The sequence below is a fragment of the Myotis nattereri genome (genome assembly GCF_964212035.1).
Source record: "Myotis nattereri genome assembly, chromosome: 3".
Classification (NCBI taxonomy): domain Eukaryota; kingdom Metazoa; phylum Chordata; class Mammalia; order Chiroptera; family Vespertilionidae; genus Myotis; species Myotis nattereri.
Window position 1 is genome coordinate 48,096,867 of NC_138077.1, and position 21,435 is coordinate 48,118,301.

Here is a 21,435-nt window from a genome sequence, read left to right on the forward strand (position 1 = left end):
ATATATATATGCCTAATATGCTAAGTGTCCAATCATTTGATCATTCAACCAGTTGCTATGATGTGCACTGACCACCAGGGGCCAGACACTCTGGTTGGTTAGCTTGCTGCTGGAGTCCGGCCAATTGGGACTAGATGAGACAGCCAGACACACCCTGGAACCCTCCAGCAGGCCCTCCCCAGCCCTGATAATGCACCAGTGGGGTCCCTCAGACTGACCTGTGCCTTCTCACAATCCAGGACCTCTTGGGGAATGTCAGAGAGCCAGTTTTGGCCTGATCCCCACAGGCCAGGTCAAGGGACCCCACTGGTGTACAAATCCGTGCACCGGGCCTCTAGTATTGAATCATTCACACATATCCTCTTTTTGTTCAGGCAGGGGATTAGAATCTTTGACAAACAAGACTGGGTAATAAAAGTATAAAGAAAATGCCCAGTGCACAGTTCTTTTAAAAAACACTCCCCTTTTCCTTTTTGCTCTTACCGGTTCAGTGTATGAAAACCCCAGGCCCTCTGCAGCCGATTTTATTAGTTCTGATTCCAGTTTATGACGCTTCACAAACATAGCTAAATCCTAGAGGAGAAAGATATAAAAGAAAAATTTAAATTTAAATAACAGTTAAGAGATATAATAAGCATTTAAGTGGAAATAGGTTTTATTAGACAGTGACAGTAAGCAAAAAAAAAAAAAAAAAGAAAGAAACAAAAACAGCTGCAAAAATGTCGCCATCTCAACAGGTTTTTTTCAAGCTAGTACATATGAAAAAACATGCTTCTGGAATTAACAAAGTTCAAAAGAACCAAGTTCTAGAACCGTTACTAAATTTTCAGGTATATTTAAGTGCAGTATTATATTTTTTACTAACTCTCCCTGGAGCACCTAGCGGAATGCAGAATTCCTTCTGAGAACATTGATCTCACCTCTCGGGCCTCGATGGATGCCAGGTCCATGCTGTCGTCCAGCAGGCTCTCATAGTAATCCACGTTGTCTAGGACATCCTGGTCATCCGGGTGGAGAAGAAGATAGGCCTTGGCACACGCTAGGGCTTTCACATATTCACCCACTGAAAGATCAAGGAGTTGACGCATTAGAGTCAGCTGAGGTCTGTCTAAAGGAGGTTGAAGGACACTTCAACACGTATGTGAAAAGTCAGCATTATATGTCAATAAGGGAAGATAGCAATCAGAAATAGTTACAGGTAGAAGAAACACAGTTTCAGGTATTCCAAATGTACTACTTTGGTCATCTTTGGTGCTAGTTGTTTTACATAAATTATCAAAAGTTTCCATCTGAAGGTGTATGCTGACAACTTATATTATTTAATAGAGATACACAGAATGGAATTTTAGTTGTTAATTCTGATTTTTGTACTGAGTTTGACAACACGGTACCTAAGACTAATTTCAGCAATCAAAATTATATTCAGTGCTCTTAAATATAAGAAAAGATGCTCAGTCTCTTTCTTAGATAAATGGAAATTAAACTATATTGAGATATTATTTTTCACCTAATAGATTGGGACAATTTGATATCTGACAATTTGATAATATATTCTGTTGATGAGCAATAAAAAATGTACTCAATGGAGAAAAAATTGGCAACATCTATTAAAATTACAAACAAATAAACCACTTAATCATAGAATTCCATCTTATAGGTATTATGTGCAAATGTAAAATAAGATATGTAAAATGTTATTCATTTTATCATTGATTATCATAAAAATTATAAACAATACAATACCCATCAGTAAAGAATCACATGAAATAAATTATATGATATGCAGATGTAAAAAAAAATTAATGAGGAAGGTCTGTATGTATTGATACAATTAGGTTGAGTCATATAAAATTAACCAAATTTGACCTTAAGCAAATATAGGCCAAACCTACTAAAAGAGTCTGATATGTAGTTTTAGGTAAAGAAATCAATGTAGAGAACAGTGTAAATAATATGCTATCTTCATTGTGTAAGATGCAGAAATAAGTCAGGGTGTATGTGTGTCTGTGTGTGTGTGTGTGTGTGTGTGTGTGTGTGTGTGGTGTTGTGTATGTGTGTATTGTTTCCATATAAACTTTTTAGAGGGATAAATAAGAAACTATGTTGCAGGACATAACATCAGGCTGTGAGGAAAAGGAAGGGGGGAGGGGGCTCTTATGATATTTGGTCTCTGAACCTGTGAATATATTACCTTTTATAATTAAATCGAAAAAAAAATTGAAAATCACATAAAATGTCAGTCTAGTATCATTTCCAGGACATTATCACAGCATTTCCCATTTACAGTTTCACCTCCTGCTCCTCTTGTCCTGAGCTATGGTGATGTGAGAGGAGAGAGCAATTCTGTAATGAGGAGCGCCACCCCTGGCCTGCAAAGGTCTTCACGGGTAACCCACGCTTTACCTCGATAGTAGGCAAATTGTAGGTAGTCATAATGCAGGGGAAGAAAGTTCTCAATCGGGGAGAGGCGGCCAGGGCGGGTGGCAAGTTCCCTCACGCACTCATGCTGACAAACAAGCACCTGCACGTAGTGATCTGGAAGACAAGAGCCCACAGTGGGTCCCCCCAGTCAGCTCAATGTCTAGACCTCAGTTAGAGCCACAGTAACAACAGGGCATTCCTCACCTCACCACACCTGGGAAGCATATCACTATTATCCTCACTCCATGACCAGAAATCCTTTTCACCAGGGGAGTTAAGTGACTTGCCAAGGCCTCCTAGCCAGTGATCACTATAGTAATTAACAGTAGAGTCAAGCTCTAGCCAGTTTGGCTCAGTGGATAGAGCGTCAGCCTGCGGACTGAAGAGTCCCGGGTTCGATTCCAGTCAAGAGCATAGGGCCTGCAGGAAGGGGTGTGCAAGAGGCAGCCAATCAATGATTCTCTCTCATCATTGATGTTTCTCTCCTTTTCTCTCTTAAATCAATAAAAATATATATTTTTTTAAAATAGTAGATTCCAAATCTTCTGTCTTCTGGTCTTGTGTCTGTACTGCCCTCTTCCCTTCCCTGTACCCTGTACATCTCCTAAAAGTGACATAGGCCATCTCACCCCACTCACACCCAGCTGAATAGCTAACTCTCCTATTATAACAACTTCAGAGCCTCTTTTTGGATATGTTAATAGGCTGAAATAGGCCAGAGTCAAAATATGAAGTTTGGGTCCCGGTTTTGTTAAGGACTAGTTGAGAGAAAGGAACTGTCCTGTAGGTGGGGAGTTCCCTGCAGAGAAGTAAAGGAGAATGCTCTTTCTGTATATTAACATCTTCAGGCAACTTCTCCTAAAGGGGAAATAAAATCAATATTCCTTCACAGCTATAGCGTAGGAACCCATTTGGCCCAATTACAAATTAGTCCAACAACTGGACAAAATTTAGCTATACCAAATCCTAATATTGTAGGGAATCGTAAAATAAGAGAAGGATGAAAGCTAGATAACTTAAATAAGCACTTTGCCTCTCTGTGTTCCCATTTTTTTGTTCCCATTCTCCTTGCCTGCAAACAGACCAAGATCCTGAAGTATAAGGGTTTTCATGCTTCCTTTAGATGTGGGCTCTGGCTTATCTAAGCATGAGCTGAGGAAACACAAGTGGCTAATGAACCAGAGGATAAAAAAACAACACACTTGCTATATTTTGCCCCGATTTTGATTTTTACAATGAAGACGAAGGTAGTCTTTGCCAGCAAGAGAATAAATAGTTCATTCATGCTCGTGCTGAGTGAGCGGGTTCTCTTGAGAATGATGACTGTACGATTTAATTTACCACAACTGCCTTCTTTCAAAAGCTACTCAGTTAGGCAGATCTCGATGACCTTGAAGAAGAACCCCAAACCACAACAGGAAGGAAAGGTACATTTTCTGGTACATTAAAAAAAAGAGTGTGCCATCCGGCCACGGTGGCTCAGTGGTTGAGTGTCGACCCATGAACCAGGAGGTCATGGTTCGATTCCTGGTCAGAGCACATGCCTGGGCATGCAGAAGGCAGTCTATCGATGATTCTCTCTCATCATTGATGTTTCTCTCTCTCTCCCTCTCCCTTCCTCTCTGAGATCAATAAAAAATAATTTTTTTTTAAAAAAGTGTGCTATTTTTTACATAAGTTGGCCAACTCAAGCCAATGTAGCATAGCTAACAGAATCCGTGCTGTCCATTGATTCTTATCTCCAGGTGGGGGAATGTGAGGGAAAGAATGAGTTCTGTTTATTTGATTAGAATATTAGAAACAAATAGCTAGCTATTTTATTTCTTAAGAAAATAACAACAAACAACCCTTAACTGTCTTCTCTTAGTTAGCTGGTCATTTACCTTAGCTGGTCACACTCCTAATTCCAAATGACAAGCAAAAGGAAAAGGTGGGAAACACATCCACCAAGAACTCAAAACTTGAATAAAAGTATTTTTCAAAGCAAGATGTAAATAGCAGCAAAGTAAGAGTGACACAATAATATCCTTTAGGGCTTCAACAAGCATCACTAGTAATAAATAACTGTATTCAGTAAGCATTTGTAGATTTCTCCAATTTTTAATGGTGTTCTAACTCTAAAAATTCAAATATTCTGGCTTTCTAAACACATTTATGTTTTAAAAGCCAGTTTTACTCCACATTTAGGACAGTTTTGAACCAAACAAGAATTTACATAGAGTTATAATGTCACTTTTTATTAGTTGTATTCCTTGCTTCTTTTACCAAATATTATTGTGCAATTAATATGTTTCTAATAAGTTTAGATCAAAGACACTTTGTGGTAATACTTTTTAAAATTTCTTTCTCATAAAAAATTGAATATGTTTCAAATTCCCAAGACTTACCATATTACTATAATCCTATTTAATAAAAGAGAAACATGGTAATTGGCGTACGACCACTACCCTTCCCATTGGCTAATCAGGGCAATATGCAAATTAACTGCCAGCCAAGATGGCGGCCAGCAGCCAGGCAGCTTGAAACTAACATGAGGCTTGCTTGCTTCAGTGACAGAGGAAACCAACATTCCCCGCCTGCCTTGCCAGCCTCTGAGCTTGCAGCTTGAAACATTGTTACAAATATAGAAGCTAAACAAAACCCCAGAAACCAGCTTTCAGCGAGCCTGGGATCTCAGAGCTGGAGTTGATACATTGTTTCGATTATAGAACCGAAACAAACTGGATACCTTCTTTCAGCAGCAGAAGCCTCAGAGCTGGAGCCAGAGCTAAAGCTGGCGCAGAATAAAAAAAAAAGAAAAAAAGGAGCAGTTGGGAGCTTCAGTCGGCCTGAAAACAACCCTCAGCCCCTCACCCAGACTGGCCAGGCACCCCAGTGGGGACCCCCACCCTGAAGGGTGTGTGACCAGCTGCAAACAGCCATCATCCCCTCACCCAGGCTGGCCAGGCACCCCAGTGGGGACCCCCACCCTGATCCAGGACACCCTTCAGGGCAAACCAGTCAGCCCCACCCATGCACCAGGCCTCTATCCTATATAGTAAAAGGGTAATATGCCTTCCAGCACTGGGATCAGCGGAGCTGAGAGGCGTCCCGGCACTGGGATCAGCATGACAGGGGGCAGCGCCCAAACCCCCTGATCGCCCTGCGGCTCTGTGTGTGTGACAGGGTGTGGCGCCCCAACACCCGCCCCCCCGCCCCCCACGGGCCCTGCTCTGTGTGTGACGGGGTAGAGCCATAACCTCCCCATTGGCCCTGCCTTGAGTGTGAGAGTGGCGGTGCCCCAACCACCTGATCGGCCCTGCTCTGTGGGTGATAGAGGGCGGCGCCCCAACTTCCCTATCGGCCCTACTCTTTGAGTGACAGGGGAGAGCTCCTCAACCACCTGATCGGCCCTGCTCTGTGCATGACAGGGGGGAGCTCCCCAACCCCTTGATCAGCCCTGCTCTGTGCATGACAGGGGGCAGCACCCCAACCCCCTGATTGGCCCTGCTCTGTGCATGACAGGGGGTGGCGCCGCAACCTCCCCATCGACCCTGCCTTGAGTGTGACGGGGTGGTGCCCCAACCCCCCAATCGGCCCTACCCTGAGCATGACTGGGGGTGGCATCGCAACCTCCTGATCCACCCTGCTCTGTGCATGACAGGGGGCGGCACCCCAACTCCCCAATCGGCCCTTCTCTGAGCCCGACCAGGGGCTGCACCTAGGGATTGGGACTGCCCTCTGCCACCCGGGAGCAGGCCTAAGCCAGCAGGTCGTTATCTCCCAAGGAGTCCCAGACTGCGAGAGGGCACAGGCCGGGCTGAGGGACCCCCCTTCCTCCCCGAGTGCATAAATTTTTGTGCACTGGGCCTCTCGTATATAATATTTGGCTTGAACTTAAAGGACTATGACTTTTTCTTAAATCAATTTTCTTTACTGGAAGTGGGCGTCATGGTGTTGGAAGTCATGTTAAGTGTTAAGAGCCTGAGTTAGGAGATCTCTCTTCTTTTCCAGATAATAGCATGCTGTGGTGACCTTGAGGAAATTACTAAATGTTAAGCTGTGGGGAGTTGTTAGTCAATTTTCCTAAACCAGATCTAGGACATTTGCCAAGGCTGTTTTGTAACCATTGGTAGAGGAAGGCACGTGAAGAGGCAAATGTGGAAGTGGAAGGAGAACACATATCATAAAAAGCCATAAGGTAGTAAACTATAATAAAGTATTTCTCTGTAGAGAAACAAACACACAGCACTTAAAATGTAAAACACATGCAACTGGCATTTAAATGAGCAGTGCTCACAAAAATGCAGGCAAATGGTTCTGGCAGAAGCCCCATGAAACACAACTCTGGGGAAAAATTTCTCAATAATTCAAATATTGGTATTGATTTTAAGTGAATTTAGTTGATTTAGGGTAACCAAGTGTGTGGCAAATTGGTCATTTGACAGATCGATTTTCAGTCTAACTTCCTTGTCTAATGTAAAAGATATTTCCCCACGTGCCCCACTAAAGGACCTCAACAATGTATGACCTATATTTTCACTGTATAAATACAGAGCATTATTAACCCTTTTAATCTTTGCAGTATAACTGATGAATATGTCCTCTCCTTTGGTTATTCAACCCATTCATGTAACACATATTTACTAAGAATCTACTATTTGCCAGACTCTGTACTTAGGTACTGAGAACTGGGCACTGAACAAGACCGGGCATTAGCCAGTGATAGAGGAAAAGGGTATTTGGAAGGTCTGTAAGTGGAAATGAGCTTGGCATATGCAAAGAATTAAAAGAACTACAGTAGGAATGTGTCACTAAGAGGGGAGGGGAGAAAGAGGATGAAAATGTAGACAAGTATGTCCTCCTTGTTAAAGGTTTTGGGTTTTATTCCAAGTGCAATGGAAGCCATGAGGGTTTTCAGCATGTCTGTGAGTACACTTTCCCTTTTTTGAGAAGACTGCTCTGTCGGCCTACACACAGTGGTTCTCAACCTTCCTAATGCCGCGACCCTTTAATACAGTTCCTCATGTTGTGGTGACCCCCAACCATAAAATTATTTTTGTTGCTATTTCATTACTATAATTTTGCTACTGTTATGAATCGTAATGTAAATATCTGATATGCAGGATGTATTTAAAGGGGTCGCGACCCACAGGTTGAGAACCACTGGGCCCTACAGAGTAAAACCTGAAGAGGACATAAGGACCAGCAAGGAGGCTATCACAGTGGCTTAGTGAAAATATACTGTTGATTTGAAGCTGGGTGGTAGTGAAAGAGGTGAAGAGAACCAGGGAATCTTAAGTACTATTAGAAGGGGACATCTACCAAGGTTTGATAACAAATTAGAGGGGTACAGGAATTGAGGGAAATTTTGGATTGAAAGATAACTTCTTGAGGTTTGTTTTAAGCTACTACGTAAGTGGCACTTTCTATGGAAAGAGAAAACACTGGAAGTTGGGGAGAGCATACTGACTTCATGAATTTATGTTTCTATGAGTATATGTGAAGTTGAACGCTATTTTTCATCTATAATAATAAAAGCGTAATATGCAAATTGACCAAACGACTGAACAGCAGAACTACCATCCAGACGACCACACTATGACACTCACTGGCATCGGGGCAGCCAAGGAAGGTGCGATGTGATTGATCAGGGGGCCCTAATATCACTCCACAATTGCCCTGCAGAGGGAGGCCCAGGCCAGCCAAGCAATCGCACCTCATGCCTGTGCCTGTGGCCTGCAGAGGGAGACAACTGGTGTGGGGGATGGGGGAGCTGCACTGCACAGATGGCAAGCAGTGGCAGCAGCAGGGGAAACGTCAGCTGCTGGCAGTAGGGGAAAGGAAAGCCCCAATAGGCCCTGATTGCCGTCCAGGCCTAGGGACCCTACCGGAGGGATCCCGGATTGCAAGACGGCACAGGCTGGGCTGAGGGACACTCCACTCCCCGTGCATGAATTTCGTGCACCAGGCCTCTACTATTTTTATAACTTGGAACATACTACACACTCAACAATTATTTGTTAAACATTTGTCATTGAGTAAATCACCTTTTGCTCATTTTTCAACTGTGTAAACCTTTAAAACATGGGGCCCCAGAGTGAGAAATGTCTAGTCTGGATTCCAAGTTTCACTTTAATCACATTACTTAGTCTTCCTGAGGTAAAAAATTCCTCATTTTTTAAAAAAGAAGAGAGTGAATAACAATAGTATCTACACAAGAAGTTGTTTAGAGAATTAAAAGAGAGATAAAGAAGTAAAGTGCTTTGTATATTGTAACTGCAAAGTGAGAGTTTGTTATTATTATTACTACTAGTAAGTAACAAATAAATTACTACTCATAATAATTTGCATGCTCCATTTAAATATTAAGTATACTAACACTTTGCCTATAAAGTTTTTTTTTTTCAGTTTTTCCCACTTGTCCTTTGTAAATCAGCTTGACTTACTGTATCTTTTGTGTTTGTCTTATTAAGGTCTACCTTTTTCTTCATATTTCTTGTTTTTGCCTGCAAATAAGAGCTTTTCCTCTCCTACTATTACACAAATGTTCTACTGCATTTTCTTCTAACAGTTTTATTTTTACACCTACATTATTAATATAAATAGAATACATTTTTGTGTATATTTTTATATACACCAGAAAACTCACTTCCCACCACAAATGGTTAAGTAGTTAACCTCCTTACTTAATGTAGAATGTATATTACCTACTATTTTAAACACTACTTTGTAACACATTAAATTCTCACATATAATAGAATACCCTTTTAAATCATTAAAGAATACTACATAAAAGTATTCACTACTACATTGTTTATAGGAATAATAAATTGCAACCTCCTTAATATTCATCAGTAAAAAACTGTTCGAATAAATTGTGCTGTCACCATATAATGGAACATTGTGCAACCATTAAATACAATAAGGTAGATCTCCATGTACTTACATGAGAAGAAGTCCACAGTACATTGTTAAGCATAAAATAAAACAAAAAAATATGCTGGTAATTAGTATTTATAGTACTGTCCTATTTTTATAAAAAATAGAATTATCTTACATAAATATTTAGATATGCATCTGAAAATGTTTGGGAGCACAGTCACCAAAATTGAAACTACATAAATGTATCTATAAGGAGATATGAGTGTTTAGATTATGAGAATTTTTCACTTCTTAATATATATATATATATATATATATATAGTGAGGCCTTGACTTACGACTGTCCCGACTAATGAGTTTTTCGAGATATGAGCTGTCTCTAGGCCGATTTTTTGCTTTGAGTTGCGAGCTAAAATTCGGGTTACGAGCCAGCTTCAGATACCCCACCGCTAGTTGGCACAGCGAACGTCACAGTGAACGCCACAACAACAGCCCAGCATTCAATTCATTGTAATGGTGAAAATTGATTTGACATATGAGTAATTTGAGTTACGAGCTCAGTCACGGAACAAATTAACTCGTAAGTCAAGGCCCCATTGTGTGTGTGTGTGTATATATATATATATATATATATATATATATACACTTCTATCACTTCTATGTTGTTGAAATATTTTTAGAGATTACATGTAGTATTTCTATAATCATAAAATAAATAAAAGAAAAAAAGTAAAATTTACCTGCAATAGCTTCATAGAGACCAGCTTTATACCTTAAATAATCATACTCTTCAAATCTCTGAGGCCCCTCACACAGGGCTCGACACTCTGTATCTTCATTGAAATATTCTCTCAAAGCTTGTTCAAAGTACTTGATAGCTTGGTCAAAGTCATCGGCCTCGTAATGTTTGACTCCTGCACTGTAACTCTCCTACAAAGACACAGAAAAACTTTTTTTTTCAAATAGCACCCACCCACAGGGCACTTGGATAGCAGGGTTCATGCAGACTCGGGACCACTCAGGCAGGTGGGATATTGGACTCCTGCGCTGTAACAGGGTAAAAAAGGATGGCACTGGGAGGTGAAGTATGACTTCCCCAGTTTCAACTAATTGTAGATAAGAAAGGACTTAACTGGGCAACTAGTGTGGTGTCGGTCAATTTCATTTTCTTCCTGAACACACTCAAGACTATACTGTCTGCACCTGAAACCTCTATAATTCTTACAAGGAGAAGCCAACAGTAGGATTGGCAGGAGAAGCACCGCGGGCTTACGAGAGGCAGTTAAATAGGTACAGGTGCTTGGTATCTATGATCTAGCCCAGTGATGGCGTACCTTTTGAGCTCGGCGTGTCAGCATTTTGAAAAACCCTAACTTAACTCTGGTGCCGTGTCACATATAGAAATATTTTGATATTTGCAACCACAGTAAAACAAAGATTCATATTTTTGATATTTATTTTATATATTTAAATGCCATTTAACAAAGAAAAATCAACCCAAAAAAATGAGTTTGCGTGTCACCTCTGACATGCGTGTCATAGGTTCGCCATCACTGATCTAGCCCTACCTGGGCAATTAAACATACATGTAACCCAGGAGGGGATGTCATGGGGGTCTCTGGCAGCCACAGGGGAGACTCCAAATCCCAAAAGGGTTTTGGTCCCAGGTATGGAAAGGGGCTGAAAATAGGACCTTGCTGGGGAGCGGAGAATAACCTGTTGTTGCCAGCACCCGGGTTAATACGCTAGAGCTAGTGTATTAACCGGGCCCTGGGAAACTCAAGCTGGTGCCTGCTGGTGCGCTCCCCCAGCCCCATGGGGGCAGGAGGGTCTTGCCCCGGGCTTGCTCTCATAACCTACCATAACTGATAAGTGGCCAACTACTATTCCATCTGGCAGATTTGTATTCCTCCTCTCACAACTAGTATTCTTGGCTGGAGGGGATGTCACTTGTTAAAAGGTATGGTATAGAAGACCAGAAAGACCACATGAACAAGCCACTATTTTTACACAGGATAGAGCGATGGCCTGTATACTACCCACTAGTGCTCATTTGCCTCTGTTGGTACCTACTTAACATTTGTCTTATTCTCCTTAGTTCAGTGCAGGCTCACAGCTTTGCAAGATGGGCTAATGAAGTGGCTCTCAGGTCCAATGTTTCAGACTGTTAGGTCTGTTAATAAAATGTCCCTCTTTACTACTGCTGGGCTGCCTTGGAGAACAAATCCGGTCAACCTGACAGAATGGTCCAATCTTAACATAATTTAAAAATGTTCTTGGGACTGACAATCAACTTTATGTACTTTGATACGAGTACATATAAATCTATTATATATCTTTATTATTCCTTTACTATATGCTATATGACTGCTGTAAAAAAACAAATGTAATGTCTCACCCATCCTCCTCCCTCTCCAGGATATATGTGGAAAATATATGGGCAGATTGTATGGGAATGGAAAGGAAAGCATCCATGTTGGGGTGGAATGTGTGGTAAATGGGAATATGGGTCCCATCTCATGCTTCAACTCCCCCTGGAAAATATAGTGACAACCTCTGTAGATGGACTGTTATACATTGGGATAGGCAGGACTCCACCTTCCGCTCTCCTTCGGCAGTAAGATGCTTTCCATAAGAAACTAATCTCATAGATATAAGACTTAAAAGTAATGGGGAATGACAGGGAAGGGGCACTAAATAGAAATAGAATCACAGTTGTTCGATAGCTACTCACTATAAAGAGATTTTCTTACAAATCCTGGGGAACTAAAGGACATGTTATAACAAGGAGAAGAGCTCTAGCTGGTTTGCCCAGTGGATATCAGCCAGCGGACTGAAGGTTCCCAGGTTTGATTCCAGCCAAGGGCACATGCCCAGGTTGTAGGCTCAATCCCCAGTGTGAGGCGTGCAGGAGGCAGCCGATCAATGATTCTCTCTCACCATTGATGTTTCCATATCTCTCTCCCTCTCCCTTCCTCTCTGAAATCAATAAAGTAATATTAAAAAAAGAAAAAAAGAGAAAGAAGGAGAACAGGCCCTGGAGATAAGGCAGTCCAGAGCCCAGATCAAGGACAGAAGCTAGCTGAAGGGAGATAGCGTTTGGGGCTAATCTTTGAAGCACTCGTGGCTAATCTTTACAAATACAATGAAAGAGACACACCCTGGGAACTCACTAACTTTAAAATTTTTTCCCAACCACTAACCCTATATAAGAGCTTGTTTAAAATGAACTGTTAGAGCCAAAACCGGTTTGGCTCAGTGGATAGAGCGTGGGCCTGCAGACTGAAAGGTCCCAGGTTCGATTCTGGTCAAGGGCATGTACCTGGGTTGCGGGCACATCCCCAGTAGGAGATGTGCTGGAGGCAGCTGATCAATGTTTCTCTCTCTTTGATGTTTCTAACTCTCTATCTCTCTCCCTTCCTCTCTATAAAAAATCAATAAAATATATTTTTTTAAAAAAATGAACTGTTAGAGCCATCTTTTCAGTGTGTTACACTTCTGCTCCTCCCTCAGATTGCTGGCTTTCTGATTAATAAATGCACCACAAAGATTCAACCTCATCTCTACTTATTTGTAGGTAGCAGCAGACAGCTCAAACCCTTTCATGTCCTGTTTCATACTGACTGATGGAACTGTGACATACGGGGCTGAAAGATAGATAGAGGAACTGCACAATTATGAGAAAATTATGAGATCTTGTAGTTATTAGCTAGAGACCTTAGTATGCCAGGTCATATATTGGCAGAGAAGGTTACCAAGCTCCTTTAATTTTATATTATCACAAATGTGCTGTAGTTATAATATGTATTGACATATTTCTCTTCATCTTACTTAAAGAGCAATGTGATTTTGTGCTGGCTACAGTACTACATCCTGGGCTTTTTCTGACTGCATGGGACCTAGTCCTCCCTCCACCCCCAAAAAAGACGATACTTTCTAGTCCTTTTGAATGTAGGTAGGGCCATGCAACAAAATGCAGGAAGATTGATGGGGGTGGACATGACAACCATTTCCTGGCCTGGCCCAGTTGAAAAAATAAGGGGGGAGGGGAGGCTTCCATTTAAAATCTTCCTCTCTTATCATTTTATTTAATCATCATGGAGTCCACATGTTGAGAATAGAAATGTCTCTAATTGTAAAAGAAGCCCTTCCAACAATATTATCACCTTAAGTAAACAAATAATTATATAGCTTGAAACCAAAACCCCAGAATTTGAAAGTACAGGTACAAGGGGAAAACCACGGGGACGTGGAGCTAGGAAACTACAGTGTGACCTGAGCAGTTCACATGGGCTCAGGTCCCAGGTGGAAAATAATGCTGGCGGGGGAGCTGAAGCTCAGAAAGGGTTACAGATATTTATATCATATTCTACTTTTCACCGTGTCAAACTGATTTTCTAAAATAATTTTCATTGTCTCTCAATTTTTTAACCATGATAATTATAACATCTTATGTAATAACTCTAAAAGTATAAAAATGTCACTGTTTTGGAAATCAGGAACCATTCTGAGATATCCATTCACAGGAATCTGCTTTGAGGCAAATGAAACTTAGGAGCATTTAGCTCCACATGGTTGGCAGGGGTCCCCAGAGCTCACCAGGTGTGGTCTGGCCTCTCGATCTACCAGTTGGGATTCCTCGACGCCGGCCATTGCTCTGTAATTCTCAATGTTCTGCTGCATTTCCATGTGTTCAGGATTGGCCATGAAAAATGTGTGCCCTGCTTCCACTGCTTTTTCCAACTGGTTAAGCTATGGAGAAGAAAAAAGAAAAAAAAAAGGATCAAATTAAGGTAAATATTTCTAAGCCAGGCTCAGTACTAGGCTTGAAAGTGACAGTTCACATTCACGATATTAAACCTCCATCCCAAAGGGCAGGAGGCGAATCAATAGCACTACTAAAATGACATGTGGATGATTTGGCTTTAGTGAGAATGGATACATGTACTTTGTTACAAGTTCATTCTCTTCCCCTCTTTTCTAAGTCATCTGTGTTTTCTGGAAATTGAATCTTCAATTTGTTTTATAATTAATCAAAATAAAAAGCTACCAGTGCTGTGCCACTTCTAATTCATATTTTCAACATCTTTGTCTTCTATTTTCTCTTCATTTCTTTTTGTCCCTTTTGCATTAGTCCTAACAACGGGAGTATAAACACACCTATGATTTTCCAAAACATGGGATTGGATATATCATCTACTACACCAAGCGTGTTGCCAGGCTTTAGAATATGAAGAATACAAAGTTGTAAGATTAAATTATTCTAATAAGAGATGTGAAATACAGCACATACAATGTTCTACCACACTCCTTTGATTGTGGTATTTGATTTCAAATTTACAAGTTTGATTCTCATTAATTCAAAAGGAAGAACTTTTAATAACCACTATACTATAAGACACTATAAATCTTCTCCTAACCCACTTAATATACTGCTTCCCATGTAACATACAGTGATAAATTTTTAACAAAATGGAATTAAATTTACTCAATTTAAGACATGTTTCCTTATGCTTTAGTCATGAAGAATGTCTGTAGTTAGATCCATTTGCCCCATATCAGAAAACTGAATATTAGTAGCCTTTTCCATGGTAAATCCAAATAATGTTTGATGTATTTTAAAGTATAAAGGATTAAAAACTAATTGTTCCTGAACAAGTAAATGTAAAATCATGGAATAGCATAGAAGATTCAACTTAGTATACTTTTAACAGTTGGGCCACTCAACTATGAGTAACATAAAGTCCCCAGTAATTGCATCTCATGATATATAAAGAATCTTAACACTTACCTCAGAAAAGATAAACTGGCTTATTTCAAGACCTGACATCCTTAAAGTTGTCTAATAATAGTAAAATGTTCCCCATTCCCCTTTAATTTTCATATTACTACCTACCGGCATTCCTTCCATTAAATCTCATCTGAAATCAACTTTCCCTACCACTTTAATTTTGTTCTCAATTGTATGCTCCCAGAATTATTTTGACTGTCAAAATCACTAATTTTGGACCTCGTGTCTTTCTCAATATCTCACACACTAAATTTCCTCAATATCTCACACACTAACTCAAATAAATATGAATTTTGTGGACATCTACATAGCAGCAAGTATATAGGTATAGAGGAAAAAGACCAGGTTGTAAATTGGGTGATGGTGTGAACCTGGAAAATGTCATCTAAGCATTTGTGCCTCAGTTCTCCTTTAAGAAAAATGCCCATAAAACACCCATACCACCATCTACTACATAGGATTTTGGAAGAAATTAATTGTGCAATATATATGAATGTGCTTCAGAAATCAATAAAACTCAAATAAAATAAACAACATAATACAACTTATACATGATCTATCAGTTGCAAGGATGTAAATATGCTCTCCTTAATGATGGATATCCTATATAATAAAGAGCTAATATGCTAATTAGACCAGATGGCAGAATGACCTTCCAGAATGACCTTCCGGGATTACCTTCTAGAACAACCAATGGGTGGGAGGTGGGGCCACGGGGCAGCTGGGGATGCTGGGAGGGTTGAGCCCCTTGGGCAAATTTTGTGCATGGGACCTCTAGTAGTGTATAATGCTCATGGATACATAATTTGTAAGTATTGTTAAGGTTCTTGTGATTGTGAAAACTTCCTCCAGTTAAGAGTCAAACTATAAGTCATGAACAAAACAGACTTGCACTGACATACTCAGGTTCTATAGCACCATTATAAGTGATAGAACATAAATCAAGATTTGTTTTACATTTTCCTACCTTCATGTTTTGCTCAGGTTGTTCCATTGACCTAGAGATCCTTTGTCCCTTGGTCTTTTCTGGATGAAATCTAACATATCCTATGAAGCCTAACTTCCACTCTGCTTTCTCTAATAGATCCTTTCCCCACTCTGTAGCTGTAGCCAAGCATTGCAATGCAATCCCCTTTCCTCTACTGTCACTTATATGCTGCCATACATTGTGTCTACCTAAGTATGTTTGTTTTTCTGACTAGAGCTCTGAGAAAAGGGACCATATGACGTATTTATCTTTTTGTTTCCCACCTACTTCATATACAGATGTCTATGAAATGTCTACGAAAAGAGAAAAGAAACTTCTGGCAAGTAAGTGTTTTACACACAAATCAGAAGGTATATTAGTATACTATATGGGAGTGTGCTTCATTAGCTACCGTGTACTGAAACGATATAAGTTTAATAACATCTCAGAAGTCATTATTCCCAGTGAGTGCTCCCAATACTGTTGACCACTGATGACTGTGATCCAGTAGCTCCTGAAAACTGTCAGACAATGTTGATACACTGGTTCCTTTTCTTAAATTTGACCACATTGGTTTTTTGCTTATTTGGTGCTTTCCCCATTTATAACCCAGTATTGAACATAATACCATCATCTCTAAGTATAAAAAGATTCTATGACTTAAACCATAAAACTTACTCATGAACTGGCCAAGGCTTTTAAATCATTGTGAACCAGTTCAGGAAACTAGAATTAGCTGCCAGAGTCTATAAAACAGGCCATTATTTTAACTGGAAGCTTAATATTTTTGTACTTTATTTTAGAAATTAGATACACATATCTGAAGTGGTAAGGAAAGTCCAGGTGAACACTTTTAGGTTGTAAATTGGGTGTATACTCCATATAATGCCATATTATTGGCTGGGGATTATTACAATGCCTTGTAGGCACAAGGTTTCAGCTAAGGAAGGATCTACCCACTATTCTATTAAAACAAACAGAAAACCAACTACATTAAGGGCTCCAAACTGGGTTTCCTTTAAGACTAAAATAAAACAAACCACAGGAGAGGATAGCTCTAATGTGAGGGAAACTCTATGCATCAGAAAAATAAATTGCAAATAAAGAACAACTGAGGAAAGGGAAATGATTTGACAGCAAGATGGTATCACTTTTAAGGAAGCCCACTGTTCCATTGAGATATGAGAGACGGGGGTCAGGCATGCCTTCAAGAAGCACTGGCTCATTTCCCCTAGGACTCTGAAGAACTAAGCAAAATTTTTTTCCTGCCAGCCCAGAAGCACACTGTACGTGGTTGTCATGCTACGTGGAAAAGAAATGAACACTGATTAAGTCAACACCCTGTTTGCATTCAGAAGTCCCTCTGTCCACTGCTGAGGGAATGAGGCTCTTCTGAGACACACCTGATTTTCCAGGGCTAATCATAAAGGAGCATTTCATACACACTGACTACTTCAAAACCTTTAGCACCTATCCAATGACCACAAAGAGATTCCAGAAACTATGTGCCATGACCTTCAAGAACCCCAATGATTTGGCCCTCACCCTATCTTTCTAGCATAACTTCTTCCTATCTGTCATTATGCAAACTTTCCCCAAAAATGTTCTAGAAGAACTTCTAGAAGTTTTCTAATTTACCACCCTCCTGTTCAAGAAAACACACACGGGCCCAATACTCCAGTCATACCAAAATTATTTATTTAATGCATTCACTTATTTAGCTAAAATTTATTTTGCACAGAGCCTGAGCTAGACATTGTGATAGTCAATGAGAATAGAATACCCACATGACCCAAGTGGACAAAGAACCTGCTCTTTCCAGGTGTTCAGAGTCTCATCCAGGGGGACAAGTCTCAGGTAAACAAATCATTAATGAAAATTATTTCAGTTTGTGCTAAGTGCCACAAAGAAACCAATGAACAAATAATACTGTAAGAGGCTGCTGTTGGAATGAAAACAGGACTTATTTAGGTAAATTAGTTAAGGAAGGTCTCTCTGCAAAGGAATTTTGAGGTGAGACCTAAATTTTTGGGAAGTCAGTCATGATCAAAATGGGAGGAAGAGTGTTCCAGGCAAAAGAATGTCAAGTGAAATAAATGGACCTGAAGTGGAAAAGTCTGGACATTTTTAAAAAGCAGAGCAGAGACTAGGGTGAGAGATTTGAGGAGTTGGAGGACAGATCACTTGTAGGCTACAATAAAGAGTTTGAATGTCATTCTAAGTGTAGGAGAAAACTATTAAAGAATTTGGAACATTATCCGACATGCATTTTAAAAGAATTAAGTCTGCTATGTGGAGAGTAGGTCTTTGGTAGCAGGCAGGAGAAGACCAGTAATCCAGGTCAGAGATAATATGTTTACTTTGCAGAATAAGAATATCACAGGATAACTCAGTCCCCACCCTTTTTTCCCTTCTAGCTTTCATTCCTTTCTCTTTCTTTCCATATTGTCCATCCTTGCTATAGCAGTGTTTCTCAATTCAGAAGACAAACACATAGCACAAAAGAGAAGAATTCTAAAATTTCCAAGCATATTTTAGGGAAAACATACAAGTTCGCTCTTTCTGAATTAGAAGAAATATGAAGCTCACATATTTTGAATAGGAAATTTAAAACAGCTTGTAAGACACGCGCAAGGAAGGAAAAAGACATTCTGAAGCACATAAAAACATGTGAAGAACAGTGTGTACTTGTGAAATAGAATATTTAGGATCACTTTCTATCTCCTGGAGCCTTTTTTATACAATCAGGGTAAAAGGTCAAATGTGAGGTAATTTCTGTTCTACTCAAACATCAACATTTTCAATAAAAAAGGGAATTCTTTCTCTACTTGTATACTTTCATCACCTTAACTTTTGGAATTCACCCAGCATCATGCATTACATTTTGATAAAGTGCCATCATTTTTGCCTCGGCTCTTTACTTAAATTTCACAATATAGCAATTTTAGAGAATTTTTAACCCTATCTGAGGTTTCTTACCAACTGACAAGACATTCTGTTTCTAAGTCACAGCAGAATCTTTAAGTTCTACTTAGCAGCGGAAACACACTGAAGAGAAAGAAAGTCACCAGATTACAGGATGTACATTATGCTAAACACTAAAAATTTATGGGCTAACAACTTTAGTCTTCCTTTTATGGATCAGTAAGAATTTTTTTCTTAGTAAGGATAACACCAGGCATTTTTGTAGATATTTTAACACATGCTAGTATCTCCAAATTTACTTTAAATTCTTGCCAGCCCAAAGTTAATTTCCTTCACAAAACCAAGTTTATTAATTAAATAAAATTGAATTAACATATCAAAAGAATACTCTAACAATGAAGACCCAGCAAATTTTGAAACAAAAATTTGAAGTAATTTGAACTACTAGATTAAACTAAGTTCTATAAGTCAGAGTGTTTCAAATGTAAACTTTGGGGCTGGTTAATCATATTGAATGACACCTGTAATTGAAAAAGAAAAAATTAGGCATATGGAAAACAACGTTGCATTCTTATTTCACAATTTCTGGTGATGGTACCATTCTTTGTGCTGTTAATGTAACTTGCAAAAACACCTATGTATTGGATTATTTTAATAATTCAGTTATGCAAAATAACTGTTTCTTTTGACAATTTGTAAAATAACATTGAGGCCTGCATAATATGTTGTGTTGTCCTTTTTGCCTTGACCACTAGAAAGCTCAGAACTCAGCTGTATTTTTTTGAAGCTCATATATTTCCCCTTTTTAAATTTGTTGATGTTTTTGTTTCCATTTCAAAAATCTAATTATGCAAATAATTGTTTTAGAAGGGTAACTCAAAGTCCTTTGGGACACAGAAAAGATACAACTTATTTAAAAAATAAACCCCTATAGTAAGGGACACTTCTAGTAATTAAATTCTTTCCTATATTTTAACGTTGAAAATTTAGAAATTTCTAGCTTTAAAGATTACACGTTAATTACATGTGACCTTTAGGTTTTCATGCTAAATGCAGAAAGTAAACTTATCTTTGCATTTATTGAATGTTAGTCTGAAATGTAGTCATGGTTATAAGTAAATATTTACAGTTTTCAAAGTATTATTTGGTAAGAATTAGATGGGAAGTGACATTTCTAAAGAGTAACATTTTCTCTGTGGAATAAGTTGGAAAGGAAGAATGTCTTTTAAAAGACACTTTCTTTTGCCAAACTGCTCATAGTCTTTCCTTCAATTCCTTATAGTCCTAAGCCTGATTAATATCTTCCTGCTCTTTCTAAATACTCTAGTGAAGCTTTAATCTGATGTTTACAACTTAATGTTAAACACTGATGGTGAATAGCCACTGTCAAATGAGGTTACCCTTATAAGCACAGTGGAACAACAGGTTCTATCAGCTATGTTAGAAGGTTTCTTATCAATGAAAACCATCTTTCAGGTTAAGGAAAAACTAAAGTGAAGACGCAGAACTTTTAGTCATTAAAGTCTAATTTGTGATTAATATGTGATCTCAGGTTAGAGACTATTTAAAATAAAAAGTCCCTGAAGTTATTTAAAGAAAAAATACCCTCAATGTATCTGCCAAAAAATAACTGTGTGCTTAATTGGACAAAATCCCTCAAGCCATCTGTGTATTGTCTAATTTCCTAACAAGAGAATAGCCAAGACTTGAATGCCTGCTGGATAAGGAGGAGAGAATACTATCTTTGGGATGGAATGTGGGCAAGTCATATCTGCAAGGGAGCAAATTAAATTAGTGTGTATGTTGTGTTGATATATTTCTATTGCTTTTGTTCTAAACATTGGGACAGAGTAATATGGAAGAACTGGGCTGGCATCTTAACCTCTGTGGTGTTGTCCAGAAGTCTCCCTTGAGGTGCCGGAGGATGACTAATGGTTACTGAAAAGGTTTGCGCCAAGACCTGTCTGACATTTGCTTCCTGCTACTGTTTTTGGAACCACAGCTTTAATCCTCTTTAAAATTTCTTTGGAAGGTAGATGCCACTCAATTCATACTCTAGTTTTGCCAACGTCCCATGACTACTGCAATAGTCATCACTTTAACGTGTAAAAAATCTTATTCGTGTCTGAGTTTAGTAAATAAATAAATAGAATTCCAGTGTCCCTCTTTGTGAGCTCAGAACTGTAGTCCTCTCCTTTGGGACCCTCATATTGGTGACAATGATCCCGTACATGAGGTTAATAAGAAGTTACCCTTGTATGTTGTTGTGTAGTTTTCAAAGAACTTTACAATACTGATAACAAAAAAATTGTCATTTATTGTCGACTCAACTCTATTGTAAAATTTTTCAAAAAGCTGAAAAATGAACTTCTGCATCACATTGAGCCCAGGTGATCATTATGTACAAGGGCATATGATGATACAAACAATAAGCAATAGCAGCATGTAGAAGCTAGTGCTGGGACAG

At 39.2% G+C, this 21,435-nt stretch overlaps 1 protein-coding gene across 2 annotated transcripts in view; it reads right to left on the bottom strand.

Annotated features, from left to right (window-relative positions):
• Positions 1-21,435, bottom strand: part of P3H2 (prolyl 3-hydroxylase 2) — a gene marked incomplete at its 5' end in the record, with an annotated part of 172,482 nt that overhangs the window by 35,129 nt on the left and 115,918 nt on the right. For both annotated transcript variants that reach the window (XM_081087028.1, XM_081087027.1), the window contains 5 exons: positions 484-573; positions 921-1,063; positions 2,404-2,535; positions 10,026-10,215; positions 13,885-14,037. In XM_081087028.1, the coding sequence (XP_080943154.1) occupies positions 484-573; positions 921-1,063; positions 2,404-2,535; positions 10,026-10,215; positions 13,885-14,037 (708 nt within the window). The remainder of the gene's footprint in view (positions 1-483; positions 574-920; positions 1,064-2,403; positions 2,536-10,025; positions 10,216-13,884; positions 14,038-21,435) is intronic.